The sequence below is a fragment of the Zeus faber genome, assembly GCF_960531495.2.
Source record: "Zeus faber genome assembly, chromosome: 20".
NCBI classification, from domain to species: Eukaryota; Metazoa; Chordata; class Actinopteri; order Zeiformes; family Zeidae; genus Zeus; species Zeus faber.
In genome coordinates, this window is record NC_137207.1 from 21,490,978 (window position 1) to 21,508,912 (window position 17,935).

Below are 17,935 nucleotides of genomic sequence, written 5' to 3' on the forward strand. Positions count from 1 at the left end.
GTGGTTTTGCTCTACGCCGGGCCCCAAAACCACAGAAGAGCTGTAAAACACACACTACACAGTGTGTGTGTGTGTTTCTTTTATGCGTGTGTGTACTTTTATCCATGTATGTGTGTGAGTGTGTGTCCATGTTTTATGTATCTGAGTGTGAGTTGTGATTGTGTATTAGCCCGTGGGTTTTATGTAGTTTGTGTGTGTTACAAAAAGTAACTTTACATAATGTTTGGCTCTGTTGTGGCAATTTGACACACACACACACACACACACACACACACACACACACACACACACACACACACACACACACACACACACACACACACACACACACACACACACACACACACACACACACACACACACACACACACACCAAAGAAGCACTTAATCAGTGTTGAATGGGAAAATCGGTCCCGCTAAAGATGGCGGCACAGACCAGGAAACTCACAATATCTAAAGTCTCCAACGACCGTGTATGTTATCGGGTTTTTTCCGGCATTTCACTGACGCTTTTGCACCCAGAGCAAATCGGCTCTTTAGGCTCCGTCCACGCCAGCCTCGAGGGACTAGAAACGGGAAGTTGCGTCGCCTCCTGCTGCCGACCCGCAGTGGCCAGCAGCACGTCCGTTGAAAAGCAAGACGCCCTTGCCGGTTGGGAGCTAAGATCCCCGACGCGGAGAAGGAGATTCAACCCCTTGTTCTGTTTTCCGGGAGGGGCCGCGGCGACGCGTTCGGAGAGGAAAGGGACAACACTCTGATAAGACTCGGCGAAAAGAAATGGCTTGGTGTTCCTCGGCGAACCGGCGCAATGAGAAGCAGCTTCAGGCAGCAGGAAACGATGTCTGCTGTCATCACTGACTGCAGCTGAAGAGCTCTGAAGGAAGAGCTCCCATTTCTGTCTTTGATTTCCCCTGGTTTTTGTTTTTTTTGACGGACAGCCCTCACCCTTCGGAGTCTTCTCCCCCCAGCTTGGATGGATCCATTTTCTCTGGGTAGTGTTTTCTTAGTTCTGCCCGTATCTGGTTGCGGTGTCCGCCAAAACCCTCGTCATCGGCACAATTGCCAGTCACCGTTAGCCTTTGAGTTTTAAACATTATCGAATATTTTCTCAAATCTTATTATACTTATGTGACAAACAATCTCTTGAACTTGAACTCCATCCAATTTGCCTATTGATTCACCTTTACCACTGATTTCCCTCTTTGCCTCATGATCTCTCTCTCCGTCCCTCTTGATTTCCTCCTCCCCCCCCCCGCTTCCCCTCTCCTCCTCTCCCTCCCCCTCTCCCTCCCTCCCCTCACTCATCTCTCCTCCCTCTCCAAGTCGACTTTTCTCCCACTTTCCACTTTCCATCTCTGTGACTTCGACACAGACGACAGCCGCGCTGCGCTCAAATACACACACTTTCCCTCCTCCACCGCTCACACATAATCACAAACACACACTCTAACACACATACACACACACACACACACTGTAACACACACACACACACACACACACTCTCCATTTGTGGGTCTGTCAGTAAAACGGGGACCAGAACTAACACAGAATAATTCATTTTCCGCTGCAGAGGCCGAGAGCAGACAAAGAGCCAGTGTGTGTGTGTGTGTGTGTGTGTGTGTGTGTGTGTGTGTGTGTCTGCGTGCATGTGCAAACTTATTACTTAGACATTTGAGTCCTCTTGAAAGTGTATGTATAACAAGCAGCAAAACTCAGTCCAAAGTGAAAAAAAGCGAAATAATCGAAAAACACTTTCATTTTTTTTCCTCCATTGAACGAATCTACAGTAAATAATAAAAATGGAGTTTTATTGGTTTTCTAAAAAGCAAACCACAAATAACTAACCACGCTCTTCCATCTGCACCAACTACTAAAAGAAGTAGGTTAGGTTCAATTAGGTTAAGTTTAGTTTAGTTAGGTTAAGGGAAGTTAATGTTACTTTCATGAAGTTAGGTTTATTTAAGTTTAGTTTAGTTAGCTGTTGTTGACCTGTTTATTATTTATTCTTTACGTGTTCCAGATTATTATGCAAATTATATTTTTCTCTGATTTTCCTAAATAGTCGATGCAAATGACAGTATAAGTCATCAACTGTTAGGGTATAATTTGATTGTTATTGAATAAACCTCCCAATGATAACAGTACTTTTTTCAAAAATAAAAAACTCTTAAATGCACTGTTCCAAATTATGCACAACAGAGTTTCTAAACATTTCATAGGTTGTAAAGGACTGAAAATGGTCATTTGTTGAATTTGCAGCATTAGGAGGTCATATTGACTGAAATCAAAAGCTATTTCAATCAAAAACATCTTAACAGGCCAAGTTACATGTTGATATCACCTTCACAATTCTTGCATCCATTGAACTTGTGAGTTTTTAGAGAGTTTCTGCTTGAATTTCTTTGCAGGATGTCAGAATAGCCTCCCAGAGCTGCTGTTTTGATGCAAACTGCCTCCCACCCTCATAGATCTTTTGCTTGAGGATGCTCCGAAGGTTCTCAATAGGGTTGAGGTCAGGGGAGGATGGGGGCCACACCATGAGTTTCTCTCCTTTTATGCCCATAGCAGCCAGTGACACAGAGGTATTCTTTGCAGCATGAGATGGTGCATTGTCAGGGATGAAGATGATTTTACTACGGATGGCACGGTTCTTCTTTTTGTACCATGGAAGAAAGTGCTCAGTCACAAACTCTATATACTTTGCCGAGGTCATTTTCACACCTTCAGCTCTCTCCCCATGATTCCGGCCCAAAACATGACTCCGCCTCCTCCTTGCTGACGTTGCAGCCTTGTTGGGACGTGGTGGCCATCCACCAACCATCCACTACTCCATCCATCTGCACGGCACTCATCAGTAAACAAGACTGTTTGAAAATGAGTCTTCATGTATTTCTGGGCCCACTGCAACAGTTTCTGCTTGTGAGCGTTGGTTGGGGGGGGTCAATAGGAGGTTTATGCACAACTTAAAGCGTCTGGAGGATCCTACACCTTGAGGTTGGCGGGACTCCAGAGGCACCAGCAGCTTCAAATACCTGTTTGCTGCTTTGTAACAGCATTTTAGCAGCTGCTCTCTTAATCCCATGAATTTGTCTGGCAGAAACCTTCCTCATTCTGCCTTTATCTGCACCAACCCGTCTGTGCTCTGAATCAGCCACAAATCTCTTCACATTACGATGATCACGCTTAAGTTTTTGTGAAATATATAATGTTTTCATACCTGGTCCAAGGAATTGCACTATTTGAGGCTTTTCGGCAGCAGAGAGATCCTTTTTCCTTGCCATGTTGCTTGAAACCTGTGGCTGCTTAATAATGTGGAACGTCCTTCTTAAGTAGTTTTCCTTTAATGGGTCTCACCTGGCAAACTAATTATCACAGGTGTCTGAGATTGATTTCAGTGATCCAAAGAGCCCTGAGACACAACACCATCCTTGAGTTTCATTGAAAAACAAAAAATTAAATGTTTATGATGCTTAAATCCAATTTGCATAATCATTTGGAACGCAGTGTATATCCTGTCACTCTGTTTTTCATGTTCCCACTAAGCTGCTGCAACGCCTGAATTTTTCCCAATAAACCAATAGTTGAATAAAACCAATTAAAGCTTTGAAAACCATAAAGAAGCAGTGAAAATAGGGAGAATATTTTTTTTATCCTATCGTTGAAAAAAAACAAGTTTTTTTTAGTGCCCAAACAAGTTAAAATATCGATTGAATTGTGTCTTATTAGTAATATTGGGAAAATGTGACTTCTTTTCACACTTTTTTCTCTCTGGAAGAAGGCAAAATTGTCAATAAAACCAACAGTACCGGATTGATTCCAGACTGAGAACACCAACCACAAGGTCCATGAACTCAGTATGTTCAGTGTGTGTTCTGCCGCTTTGGACTAACTCCTTCAAGATGGCCTCTGCAGCGTTTAACTCGTTTTTTTAACCCTTTGCAAGCCACACCAAAAACATGTTGTGGTGCCCGGCTCACATGTCCCCCTCAACAAAAGGCTCCTTTCATCGGACCTGCGGTCTGGGTGAGAAATACGGACCCTCACCTCTGTGTGTGTGTGTGTGTGTGTGTGTGTGTGCGCGCGGGGCTTACACAGACGAGTTGACAAGTCGGTGTTAACAACTCAGGTCGGCTCTTGCTTGCGGACGTGGAAAAGTTTTTTTACCACGTAGTTGGAAAAAAAACATTGAATTAGTTGCAACACAAGTCCTGGCCACCGGTGGCAGCACTGAGCGCAAACAACTAATGGTAATATGGATAACCTACCATAATTTCCGGACTATAAGCCCGTACTTTTTATCCACGCTTTGAACCTCGCGGCTATTCCAATGACGCGGCTAATTTATGGATTTTTCCCACTTTCACAAGCTTCATGCCGCCAAAGAACTGAGCAAAAAACACATTATGTGACGGTGCTCAGTTTTTTGGGGCATGAAGCTTTCATTAGACCAATGAAATTGCCGAACGGGTTAAGGTGAAACAATGTAACTGATTAGATTAAATGGAGCGCGCTCAAACTTCCCATCATTTACGGTCGTCATTTCGTCACCCTCATCATGGCAAAGACACAAAGAAATGCATATGATGCAGCTTTCAAGTTGAAGGCGATCGATCTGGCTGAGGGAAAAGGAAATAGAGCTGCTGCACGGGAGCTTGGCCTTAATGAGTCGATGGTACGACGTTGGAAACAGCAGCGTGAGGAACTGACTCGGTGCAAAAAGACAACAAAAGCTTTCAGGGGGAAGGAAAGCAGATGGCCCCAACTAGAAAATGAGCTCGAAGACTGGGTCAACACACAGAGAGGAGACGGCCGAGGTGTTTCAACTGTGCAGATCCCACTGAAAGCCAAAACAATCGCCACCGCATGAAGTTTGAGGATTTTAGAGGTGGACCATCCTGGCGTCTGCCAGTGGGTCCTGACAGCGTGGAGCATTGTCCAAAAATCCACTATCATCAACGGGTTTGGAAAGGCTGGACTGCTGCGTGTTGAAGAGGGCAGCATGAGCTCAGCGGGGAATTTGCCTCCGGATGAAAGTGACGAGAGCGACAATGAAAAGGATCCAACATCAGATGAAGCAACTCTGAGGCCATTCAACTCCGACACCGAAGGAGATGACTTCGGTGGTTTCAGTGCGCAGGAGGAGGAAGATAGTGACCAATGACTTTTCGTAGGCTACTGTTTACCGCTATTTTTTTTATTTTTGTTACAAGCCGTGTTTTGTTAAAGCCTATTTATTTTTGTTACAAACCGTGTTTCATTAAAGCCTGTGTAAAGTTCATTTGTTTCAATGTACCGGTAGGCACCTGCGGCTTGTAGACATGTGCGACTTATTTATGTTCAAAATAAATATTTTTGAAAAATTCAGAGGGTGCGGCTTTTATTCAGGTGCGCTTAATAGTCCGGAAATTACGGTAAGTGGCAAAGTTGGAAAAATAAATGGTTTAAGGGAGTGCGATTGTTTTGGAGAGTAAATTTTTCGTATCTTTCAACTATATTCTCATCACCGTGTCTTCACACAAACTTTAATTCCAAATGAGAAGTTTGCTGAAGAAGGATACATTTAAGGACAAATTGCCAAAGTGCTGTTATGGTGGGACCACGATAGACCATTTTATATTGTTTGTTCAATTTTTGATTTTATTTTTTATTTTTTAGACAGACTTCAAGTTGAGTCCTATCAACCCATTTTAAGTTTGTTTTGGTTCAGTTTACCTTGTTTCCACTGTAATTGCAGCCTATTGATATTGTATAGATCTGTATTGTATAGTTTGTACAGTTATAGTTCTGCATGGTAGGTCTCTCTAATGAATTTGTTCTATTATTTTCCATATTGGACGAAATCTGTAGTTAGACAATATAATGGTTCCACCACTGACATTTTGAAGATATTCCAGAATACCTTTTTTCTCCCATTATTGATTTTCATTGATTTTTATTTCACTATTAATCATTCTGTTATTGAATGGAGTTTGTCCGCCTGCAGTGAAATCCTCTCAATACAACTTCATTGGTGAACAGCGTGTAATGACATCATCCAACCACTAGTCGACTCAAAAGGCGACTTTCATTACCGAAAAGTGGACTTTTTCCCGAAACTCCTTACCCGCAGCTGGAGTTTGGCCCCGGTGAAGCGCAACACGTCTCTGCAGAGCCCCGGCCCTTCCACGCTGGCCCCTGAGCCAGACGCCACGATGGAGCGTACCTCCGCTGGGCCGGGACGCCAGGTCCGGAGGCGGACCACCACGCCCCAGGCCTCGTCTGAGAGCCGCCCGGAGGGAAGGGTCTTCACCAGAGCCCTGGTCCCCGTGCAGACAGACTTGGTCACCTGGCGGAGGGAGGAGTAAAATATATTACATTATAATGTCACAAAAATGAGGAATCAAGGGCAGAAGGAAGGAAGGGAGGAATGAAGGGAGGAGGGAAAGGAGGGAGGAAGGGAGGAAAGGAAGGAAGGGAGGGAGGGAGGGGAGTGAGGAGGGAAGGAAGAATTGGAGAATGGGGGGAAGGTGTGAGTGAGAGAAGGAAGGACGGAGTGAAGCAAGTATGGATGGTAAAAAGTCAGGAAGGAAGGAAGAAAAAGAAAGAAAGAAAGAAAGAAGGAAGGATGGCGTAAAGGAAGAAAGAAAGAAGGATGACTGAAGGAAGAAATAAAGAAAGAAGGAAGGAAGGAAGGAAGGATGAAGGGAAGAAAGAAAGAAGGAAGGATGGAGGAGAGATGAAGATCAGAGGGTAAAGCCTTCATTTGAATCTGATGTAATCACCTTCTGGTTGTTCTTGAAGAACCTCCTGACCAGGACCGTGGAACGCTCCCTGCGGTTCCTCACAAACTCTCCGTCGCCCTGGCAACCGTCCCCCTCTTCCTCGTCGCCGCTGCTGTCCTCGCTGTTCCTCGTTGCCCCCGGCGACGTCATCGGCGTCTCCTTGTCGGGGCCAGCAGCGACAGCGGCATCGGCAATCACCATGGTTTCTAGGGAGGCCCGCCACTGGAAGAGCTTCTCCAGGGAGCGCTTGTTGACCCTGGGCTTGCGGTCCAGCCGCTCCAGGCTGGAGTAGCCGTCCCCGAGGGCGCGTCCGTGCCAACGGCGGCCGCTTTGCCCGTTGCCGGGGTAACGGTGGCGGCTTGGAAGTGGGGAGCCGCAGGGAGACGAGACCAGAGATCCAGGCTCGCTGGATGGACTGCAAGGAGAGCTGGAGGGACCTGGAGGTGACACCTGGAAGGAGGAGGAGTAGGAGGAGGAGAATGAGGGGGAGGAGGAGGAGGGATGAAGTCATAGAGATGGATCCAGCGGGATATTCCCGAAACTGGAATCAGGCGGCGATGACCCATGATAGCACCACTTACGTAACCGCCACCTGGCAGGTTCTGTAAACGCCCCTCGGAGCTCAAGCAGTGTGACTAATGGAGATATTTAAAGGATCAACCAATCAGCAGAACGCAGACCAGTACAGGATCAATAGAGAACGTGGCGTTTACTTTGCATTCCGAGCGCAAGAATTACTGATGATACTGAAAAATATTTCGACAATATTTGAGTATTTAAACACATGATTACTAAAAAGGGCGATGCTGAAGACAGTAAAAAGACAGAAAAGCGTCCTGGAAATGGAATACCAAACGCATAAACACCTCATTTATAACCGTTGCCTTTCCACTTAAACTGATCCTCAGTCAACAATCTGCACCTTCCATTTATACTAAATTGGGTGAACCTACTTAAACAAACGCACGCTTCATCCGGAGGTGATTTCAGGTCAAGTTTGCTTTGCGTTATTACCTCCTCAAACTGTCGCCCGACAGAGTTTGCAGACTAGTTAGTGATCTGCTCAGATCCAGACCCAGAATCACCTGCAGGAGAAGGCCTTGGACTCGGGCGTCAGCGCTCCAAGTCAAAGTTGTCTCAAGTTCTATCAAAAAAATCACCACTTACGATGCACCAGTGAAGTGGAAGCAACACAGACTGTTATTTCCAATCGCATGTCGCTGAAAATCGTTTTTTCCAGTGAAAAGAAAACGTTGAGCCAACAAACGGCAATTGGCAGGACACCCTAAAATCTGCCATTTATACGGAAAAAAAAAAATTCAGTTTAAATGCCAGATTTTTGGTCGTCTTGAAAGTGGAGGTTGAGTGGACAAATCACATTTATTTTGATTTGTGCACTCATCCTCCCCTTTCCCCTCTAGCTCCCCCCTCTACCTCCACCTCTCCACGGGTTTCATCCATATCTGGACAAAAATACATAATATGTGATTTCATTGATTACCTAGTTGATAAAAAGTCATATTTTCAATGTCAGTCAGTCGCTGTTCATTCTAAAGCCAACAATTCTCTCACACACACACACACACACACACACACACACACACACACACACACACACACACACACACACACACACACACACACACACACACACACACACACACACACACAAACACACACAAACACACACAAACACACACACACACACACACACACACACACACACACACACGGGTGACCACAGTGACCAGTGGCAGTGCCCGGTTCCACCCAATTACCTTGTGGAAAGCCAACATGGACACGGGAAGACTGCTGCGGCGAGGATGGCGCTGGAGGCACTGAGCCTGGCTGTGGCCCAGGCGGGGGCCGAGACCGAGGCTGGGATTGGGGTCGAGGCGGAGGCTCAGTTTTGGGCTTGGATTGGGGCTGGGGCCAGGATTGGGTATGGGGCTGAGGTAGAGGCTCAGTTTCGGGCTCAGATTGGGGCTGGGATTGGGGCTGGGATTGGGGCTCGGGCCAAGGCAGGGGCTCAGTTTGGGGCTCAGATTGGGGCTCAGTTTGGGGCTCAGATTGGGGCTCAGATTGGGGCTCAGATTGGGGCTCAGTTTGGGGCTCAGTTTGGGGCTCAGTTTGGGGCTCAGTTTGGGGCTCAGTTTGGGGCTCAGTTTGGGGCTGGCGCCGAGACGAAGGCTCAGTTTGGGGCTGTGGCTGCAGTTGGAGCTGGGACTGGCCTGGAGGCGGGAGGCGGTGTAGAGGCGGGAGGCGGTGTAGGGGCAGGGGGCGCCGCCTGGACCCACAGCCTCTCCTCGGCGGTCCAGCTGGCCCGGGACGCCCGGGGAGACCTTCCCGGCCGACAGAGGGACCGCGTTAGAGTTTGCGATTCCTGTGATCGCCCTTCCAGCGGGCGGCCGCTGCGCGGGAAACTTCTCCTTTCCATTCGGGTTGTAATCCAGAGACTGGCAACCGTCGTCCAAAAAGGTCCCCTCCCCGTCCCTGCAGTCATAGGAGAACTTCCTGTAGGACAGCAGCGAGGGACTGTTGGGGTGGCTGAGGGTGCCATAGTAACCCTGGCATTGTTTTGGCTGCGGCGTCTGGTCGGAGTATCTCCGCACTTCCTGCTGGTGGTGGTCCCCGGGGGGCCTGGACGTCCCGTTGGATCCGGTCCCAGCGAGCGGCGGCGGCGTGGAGGGGGCTACTGTCCCAGTCGCTGTCTCAGCGTCCCCGGTCGCCATGCTGTCTCTGGGGGACTTAGTCACGTGTCTCTGTCTCTCACGCTGCTGCAGCTTCAAATCGAACAGCATCTGGGACCAAGGACAGGGAACATTTTACGTTTATTTTTATATGAAAAAGTAAACATATTATATTCCCAGTTGGAGGCACATATTTATGCACGTATTATCATTCCAAATGGCAGGGCCTGACGTCAACCTTTAGAAGTGGTTGCTAAGTTAGGAACCACACATCAGCTGTTGGTTGCCAAGACTGACAAAATTGCCAAATTTTAGTTCTTTATAAACGCGTCATTATCTTTTTTTTTTTATATATATTAAAGGTGGTTGACAACAGGGCAACCAGACCACATGAGAAGGTTGACAGGGGCTCAAATCTGGTTGTCCAGGCAACCGTTATTATCGGGCCCTGAAATGTGAAAAAGAAAGAATATATATATATATATATATATATATATATATATATATATATATATATATATATATATATATATATATATATATATATATCTCGATAGTCTAGTCCCATGCACCAGAGAATAAACTGTACACGAAGGTACTAAATCCCACCCTTAAAAAGTTCCCATATCACTTGTTGGGCTTTTCCGAATGCCTTGTCCGTCTTTTCCCCGAGGGATCCTGATGGCTGATGGGAAGAATGTGGAAACTGTCCCAGCCTTCCCTTTCCTTTCCTTACATTTTGCCATTTCAAGCTCCTCTCTGGAGAAAATCACCGAAACACAACAAGAGAGCGGGAGGTCGATCCCGGATTGGCTTTCAGAGATGATTTGGACGCCACCGTGTTCAGCAGGGAGGGGCAGACAGCCAATCAAATTACAGCATTTGGAAAAACAAAGTATGCAACAACCACCGAGGAGAAAGTCTCTGCATATTATTCCTTAAGGTTATCACTATTTACCTTGAATTTATTTAGTATTCATTTATTTATGAAGAGGAAGCATTTCATTTCACATTTCAAATTAAACTTTGCTGTAATGTTTGACATTGTTGTTGTGATTTTACAGGAAGAAAAACCTTTAACTCTCACATAACATATTGATGATTGAGAGCAAACAAAAACAACTATGATCAGGCTATTTTAATAGTACAAAGCATGCAGCTTGGCTCAGTTCCTTGAAAATTTATTAAATATCATATTTATGTCGGGAAGTTTTTACCTCAAAGGTAAGATTTAAAATAAGTTAAAGACATAAGTTAAATAAAATAAGTTGAATAAAATAAAAGTTTAACAAAAAAAAAATTATAGAAAAAAAATTAGAGCAAAAGTAATTATCAGTTATTGTGGTTTTTGTTTTTTGGGGTTTTTTTTTTTTGCACGTTTCTATTTTTCTTGTGCTGATCAAACCTTTGTCGCCTTTAATAAAACTTAACATTTAAGAAGATGATGGTGGTTTGTTTTTCATCGCAGGGGACTTTATTAAACCCAGCTGTGGCGGACCGAGGGGCGTGGTCAAGCACCGGGAGCAGGGAGCTTTCTGAATGTTTGTCCGCCTTGCAGAGGGGATCAGGAGCCGACCAGGAGCCAGAGTGCGGAACGCCGTTCCTCCTGCGCCCCAAACCACCCCCACCACCATCATCATTATTATTATTATTATTATTATTTACACATATGGCCTGCGAGCCTCTTGTTCTCCGATAAAATAAAAACCCTCGCCATGTTGGCAACCCACGGCAAAAAGGACTCCGTCTCCCTCCCTAAACCCCCACCTGTGGGCAGAGACTCCCACACAGGCATCCAGTGGGATTCACCCAAAACACTCACTGTGATGATGAGCGGGCTCCACCTGAAGTCATGTCACAGCTGCACCATGGGAAATTAACCCCTCAGTTCCCAAACAGCGGCCAGGAAGGCATGTTCAGACTGTGTGTGTGTGTGTGTGTGTGTGTGTGTGTTTCTAGGTGATTATGTGTGTCTCGGTGTGCGTGTGTTTTTTTTGTGTGTGCGTGTCGTCGTCCTCGTCTTCATACAGTTCCTGAGGAAAACACAACGGGAGAGGATGGGGAGGACAGGAAAGAGAGACAAAGATGAAGACAGGTGTTATCAGGTGTCATTTGAATTCACACACTTCTACTCTCAAACTCGTGCACGGACACTGAACCGGAGGCCGCGTGGGAGATTTGCATTTGTTTTAAGGTCTCCACCTAATTGCACTGATAGCATCAAGCATCAAAACCTTCTATTAAACCTTAAATAGCAGAGTTTGACACCAAACCACTTCAACGTTTTGTACATCGAGTGATTGTGTGTCCTTTCATTTTCTTTCATTTTTAAATTCAGAGATTAACACAATGCACATACATACATATATACACATACACCAATACATTTTTTGCTATATATTTTTTCTTTACTATATATTTTACATATCATATTTTTTTCTGATTTAGATTAGCATTATTTTTGTTTTTTTTATTATTATTATTATCCTTCCTACTGACCACCCTGGCTCTTAAGGTCGTGAAAGGCAGATACACGTAACTTAAGGGAATAATTCACCGATTGATTAGAAGATTATTAGACAATATCAAAGCGATTACAGCGGCGGTTTGTGCTGTGACGAATAAAGAGCCTTGCATCTTGACATTTATTATTTTTATGTTTTTATGTCCAAGTAGTGTATGACCTTTAACCCAGTATTTCCTATATAACAATAGAAAATATGTGTTGGAAAAATTGGTGACAACCAATTAGAACCAAAGTTGGTGAAAGTATTTGCATCATAGATTTCATGAATTCCGACGTTTTTGCAACTGATGACATTTCTGCCGCATCATGAAGGCGTTAATAGATTTCTATGAGTCAAGTGTGAGGTTAAACTGCGGATTCACGTTTATTTAGGCACAATACGAACCATTTCAGTGCAACCTCATTAGAGAAAGAGCACATTAAGCGAAAGGAACCCCGAAATGCCTCGAAAAACAAAAAACCTCCACGAGGTTTTATCCCTTCAAAGTGCGATTGAAATGACCTGCAATGTTGTTCTGCTTATTCCAAAATCGAATTGAGCTTTTCAAATCAAAACTTTACATTTGAAAGAGTTTTGGGATTAAGTTTGATTTCTGTGGTTTGTGCCCGTGTTGAACCCACCGGGAGAGTTAAAAAAATGCTTTTTTTAAATAAATAAAGTTAATTGAATGTGAACGGAGTACTTGATAATTGGTTTTGTTGGGAACGTTCCCCACGCTGAAGCAATGGAATTGTTGTTGTAGTAAATACATCAGTAATGCTCTGTGTGTGTGTGTGTGTGTGTGTGTGTGTGTGTGTGTGTGTGTGTATGTGTTTGGAAAGAGTGCATAACAGAAAGATTGGGCAACCATGACTAGAAAAAAAAAAAAGAAAGAAAAAAAAAAAATTGTGAAAAAAAAAAAAAAAACATGCATTCTATTGTTCATCACTGTCGTTAGGACCCAATCATTCATGTGATAATCCATCACATCGTACAGAATTGGTCCCAGAATTCCATGCAAAACAGATACTTTTTTCCCCTTAATATCTCACGCTTTCTTTCCTGGTAACGTGAGGATATATATATATATTTTTTTTCCATCTGAGGGTGTTGATCTTTGCATTCCGTGGTGGACCCCGCTGCGAACAATGTAAAAACAGCACACAGAGGGGCGCATGCATAACACAAACACACCGAATGGCTGTTTCGTATATAGTGACACCAAAATAAAAGTATCAAATAAGGAATTTTATTAACAAAATAATCTCATGGATTACCACTTTAATGTTTCCATGAATCTTAAATTATTTTTGTGTTGTATTTTTATGCCATTTAATGTCTTCCAACCGCCCTCCCTGCTGCAATACATTGATTCCACACTCACCACCATACATTATAGAGTTATTGAGTTTTGGACCAAATATTCCCAAATCGAGCTCTTGTTAAAGCAAGACTTGGTGGAAATGCACTGTTAAGTTACTTCAGTGTAGCGGTCCGCCGTAGAAGCCGGCAGAGTAATCACAGCTTAATAGCAGCTTGCTCTGGGATAAAGTCATTTTCCTTCCAGGCACAAATGGCAGATATCTGTGTGTGTGTGTGTGTGCGGTGTGTGTGTGTGTGTGTGTGTGTGTGTGTGTGTGTGTGTGTGTGTGTGTGTGTGTGTGTGTGTGAAGTGGTGGTGCTTAGTTGGGGATGAAGCCGAAAAGCAAGTGTCCAAAACCTCATAATTACAGGGAGTGCTGTCCCCTTCAGTCCAAACGCAGGGTCCACAGGCTGAACGAGGGCAAGGCTGGGGTCTGGTGTGGGTGTGGGTGTGGGTGTGGGTGCGTACTGAGAGGTGTGGTTCAAAGTTGTGTTTTGGACATTTTCTTCTGTTTAAATACAGAACTATACACGCATGAGCAAAAACAAATTACTAAAACTATGTAAATTATCCAGTGAAGCTCAGTTTCAGGGTATCTATTTGTTTGTTCCGATAGTTTTTTCTAAATTATCCACAGTATATGTACTTTAGGGCCAGGATTAACACAATTTAGTTGCAGATTAGTTGAATTCAAGTCCCATGTACTGGCATTGAATAATGAAGATTATCTGTTCAACCAGTGCATAGCCAACACAGAACTTTTATTTTATTTTTTTCCCCAACAGATGGAAATGCACAAAATTCACCTTCTATCTATTTCTCCCATTGGTAGACAGACATCGGTCTATACAGACATCCATCATCTATATATGTGTGTGTAGATCCATATACATATCTATCTAGACAGAGACAAGCTTCTCTCTCTCTCCCACACTTTCAGACTGAACACACGGGCAAAACACACCGATATCAAGGTGCGTGTGTGTGTGTGTGTGTGTGTGTGTGTGTGTTCGAACCTCCATGCTACATTCACACATAGCAGAACTTTCAGCAGAGACCTGAGAACACACACACACACACACAAGGCCTCCATTAATCTGCCTCCTCCTCCTCCTCTGCCTCCTCCACATCCTCCACCTCCTCCTCTGCCTCCTCCACTGCCGCCTCCTCCTCCACCCCCTCCTCCGCCTCCTCTGCCTCCTCCGGTCCTCGGAGACACGATGCTCTAACAACAAGGACGTTGAATGTTCAAGTTCCCAAACTGCACCACCCAAAAACAGGAGAGGAGGGCTCCGTCAGCATTTCCAAACTAACGCTAAAAACATTATCTTTTCACCTTAGCCCCTCGTAAGGCATAGTTTTAAAGTGGTAATCTGTAAGATGTTTTTGTTTTAAAAAATCCTGTATTTGATTCTTTATTTAGCGCCCACTTTACGAGAACCAGTGTTTGAATGTGTTTGTGTTGTGCATGCGCTCCTCCATGCTGTACTCGATGCTGATTGTGCTCAAGCAGCGTAGCTAGTTGTGCTCAGTAAACTGTGGATATGGGATGAACATTCCCAAAAAAACAACAAAAATAACCTGGAAGAAAAGAGTAAGGGAAGACGAGGTGCAGATTTGAGTGGAATTCTGGGACTTGTAGTGTAATCCACCCAACGCAGACCATCTGATGGATTACCACTTTTACTTGGCTTTACACTGACTGCGTTCTCATCCAGCCATTCTTTATTTTCCTTCATTATCCTTCTGTTTTTTTTCTGGAGTTTATTCTTTTAAATCGTTGCACTGTGCTTGCGTGCATTTTTTTTTTTTTTCACCGATTTATATAAAACACATTGAGTCGCTGTGGGAAATAATACTGATGTACAGGAAAAATAAAAAAACATCACATGATGTACTATAAGAGCTCCTCGTAGATGGGGAAAAAAAAAAATTTAAAATGGAAAAGATTAAAGATAAGATCAAAACATGAACAGTTTCAAAGGTGTGGCAGGTTATCAGAGATGTTGTCCGGGTGGTTTGAGGGATAATGCAGAAATGCAATGTTGATTTCTATTTATTTATTTATTTATTTTTGTTTAGGTTTGGAAAACGTGGGGGGAAAAAAAATTACTTTGTGGGTGATACAAACATTGAATATTGAGATTGTTGGTGTTATTTCAGCCTCCGCCCTTGGGTTAAGACTACTAAACCGGTTTAAATGAACCCACGCATGTGATCCGAAGATAAATCCTGAGTCATCAGAATCCTCCCAAATAGCTGGGCTCCTGTGTGGACCGACAGGTTTCTAGAGACACGGCGGATCAACACGCCTGCACATTAGGCAAACACATTCACATCCGCCATTAAACACCAAATACCCCCAAAGGCTTTCCTCCAAACCCTCGGAGTGACATTTTACCGCATTTATGAATCCGGGGGCGTCCGCGGGGGATTCATTTAATTTATTTGTCATCGGTAATTTCTGTATATCTGGTGCGGAGAGGTACGTTTTGGGTGGAAACTGGGTCATGGCTCTGAACCGGATGAGTCCATTCCACCTTCAGGTGACAGAGCAAGGCGAGAGATTAGGAACTGGAACGCACATTTCGGGGTTTTTTTGTATTTTTAGAGCTTATAGAGTTTATTGTGCATAATCACCGGGTGTCATGACATTTCACTGCATATATGTTTGACCATATGTATATGTATGTGACAAATAATCTCTTGAACTTGAACTTGAATAACTTAAAATAATAATAACCTACCAAGTTAATTCCTACGAATCACAGAAAATACATTTTTTGTCTTAGTTTTTTTTTTTGTTGTTTCTTTACATTGCATTTTAGGGAATTTCTTGAGTTTCTCTCTCCGAGTGAGGTGGAAGTCAGTTGCTTCCTCTGGGAACGGTAGGTTTAGGGTTTTATAACATCAGAAATGTTGAAGAATCTGACTCATTGACAAAATAAAATATACAGTTTATGGATGAATAAAAACAGACAGTATTTATGTCGAAGGTGAGACCTCACAAATGCAATGTTGATGCAGAAGAACTTTCTTAATTTGACCAAAGACAAGGATAAATGGATGACACCGACAAAGGGTTAATGTTGCAAGATCCTCATAAACGCAAAGACTTTCTAACGACTTTAAAACCTTTAGAAACATGTCAAGGACCTTTCAAGACTAAGATAAAAACTAAACGTCAAAATACCTGTCAGTGACGTTGACACCAATCAGCCACAACATTAAAACCATCACTCATAATCACTAATATTGTGTAGCTCCCCCTCGCTCCCCCAAAACAGCTGTGACCCCTGGAGGCATGGACTCCACCAGACCTCTGAAGGTGTCCTGTGGTATCTGGCACCAAGACGTTAGCAGCAGATCCTTTAAGTCCTGGAAGCTGTGAGGTGGGGCCCCCGTGGATCAGGCTTGTTGTTCCAGCACATCCCACAGATGCTCCATCGGCTCGGACCCTAATCCCGTCCGTCCATATTATGTGGACAGGGGTCAGCATGGACACTCTGAGCGCTCCCATTTGCAGCAAGCTGCCATGCACTGTGTGTTCTGACACCTTTCTATCCTAGCAACATTCACCTTTTCACCACTTTGTGCTACAGTAGCTCTTCTCTGGGATCGAACCAGACAGGCTAGACTTCACTCCCCATGACCCTGTCGCCGGTTCACCGGTCGTCCTTCCTTGGAGCACTCTTGGTCGGTAGTAAGCACTGCATAGCGGCAACCACAGGCCCCACAAGGCCTGTGGTTTTGGAGATGCTCTGACCCAGTCGTCTGGCATCACAATGCGCTCCTTGTCAAAGTGGCTCAGATCCTTACGCTGCTTCAACACATCAACGTCAACAACTGACTGTTCACTTGCTGCCTCGTATAATAATAATAATATATAACAGCACACACACACACTTCAACTGTCGATTGAAGACGGCAACAGCGGCACCAGGGGAGGGACGGTGTGGACCAACAGGTAGAACCAGGTCAATCAGCGGTGGCGCAGTACGCCTCTACCCTGGCAGCTATTACAGGAAACACAGTCATTTGGATTATCCGCCCCGGCCCTGGCTGAGGCAAACCTTGTTTTTAACACAAACAATGACCCAATGTTGTGACAATGGTGACGTGACGCAAGGATTCGTTACCACAAGAATCACATTTAACACGATAAGATAGCAACATCCCACTTAAATGAATCAGACGAAGGTCATAAAGAAAAGGAAAATTCTGTTTTTAAAATAATAGTGTAGTAGTTGTAGTTGATGTGGCTGGATTTAAAACCAAGATTCCATTTTTTGTTTTTATTCCAAGTCCTCATGAAGACCCAAGCTTACACTTAAATCACTTCAATAACTCGGCTTTTGAGACGCCGGAAGGTGTATTTTCCCCAATTTTCGCAGGAGCTAGGCTAGCCGATCCCCTCCGGAGCCATGCATTGCGCTAACACAGTTAGCACGCAGAACCGGAGGATCCCCAAGTAACGTAAACGAGGATGGCAGGTCAGGACTCAGGCTTTTAAAACAAAAGTCCATGTACTACTTCAGACCTCGTGCCGTGGGATATTTTAGGACTTTATGTTACGATCATCGCTACGTCTTGAAAATGGCGTTTGATATC

The 17,935-nt window shown here is 44.3% G+C and overlaps 1 protein-coding gene across 1 annotated transcript in view; it reads right to left on the minus strand.

The window, feature by feature from the left end:
- The window catches only part of plce1 (phospholipase C, epsilon 1), a gene marked incomplete at its 5' end in the record, with an annotated part of 96,718 nt that extends 87,153 nt beyond the window's left edge, over positions 1 to 9,565 (minus strand). The window contains 3 exons of the mRNA XM_080021285.1: positions 6,107 to 6,328; positions 6,765 to 7,214; positions 8,543 to 9,565. Coding sequence (XP_079877411.1) covers positions 6,107 to 6,328; positions 6,765 to 7,214; positions 8,543 to 9,565 — 1,695 coding nt within the window. The remainder of the gene's footprint in view (positions 1 to 6,106; positions 6,329 to 6,764; positions 7,215 to 8,542) is intronic.
- Between the last annotated feature and the right edge of the window lie 8,370 nt (positions 9,566 to 17,935).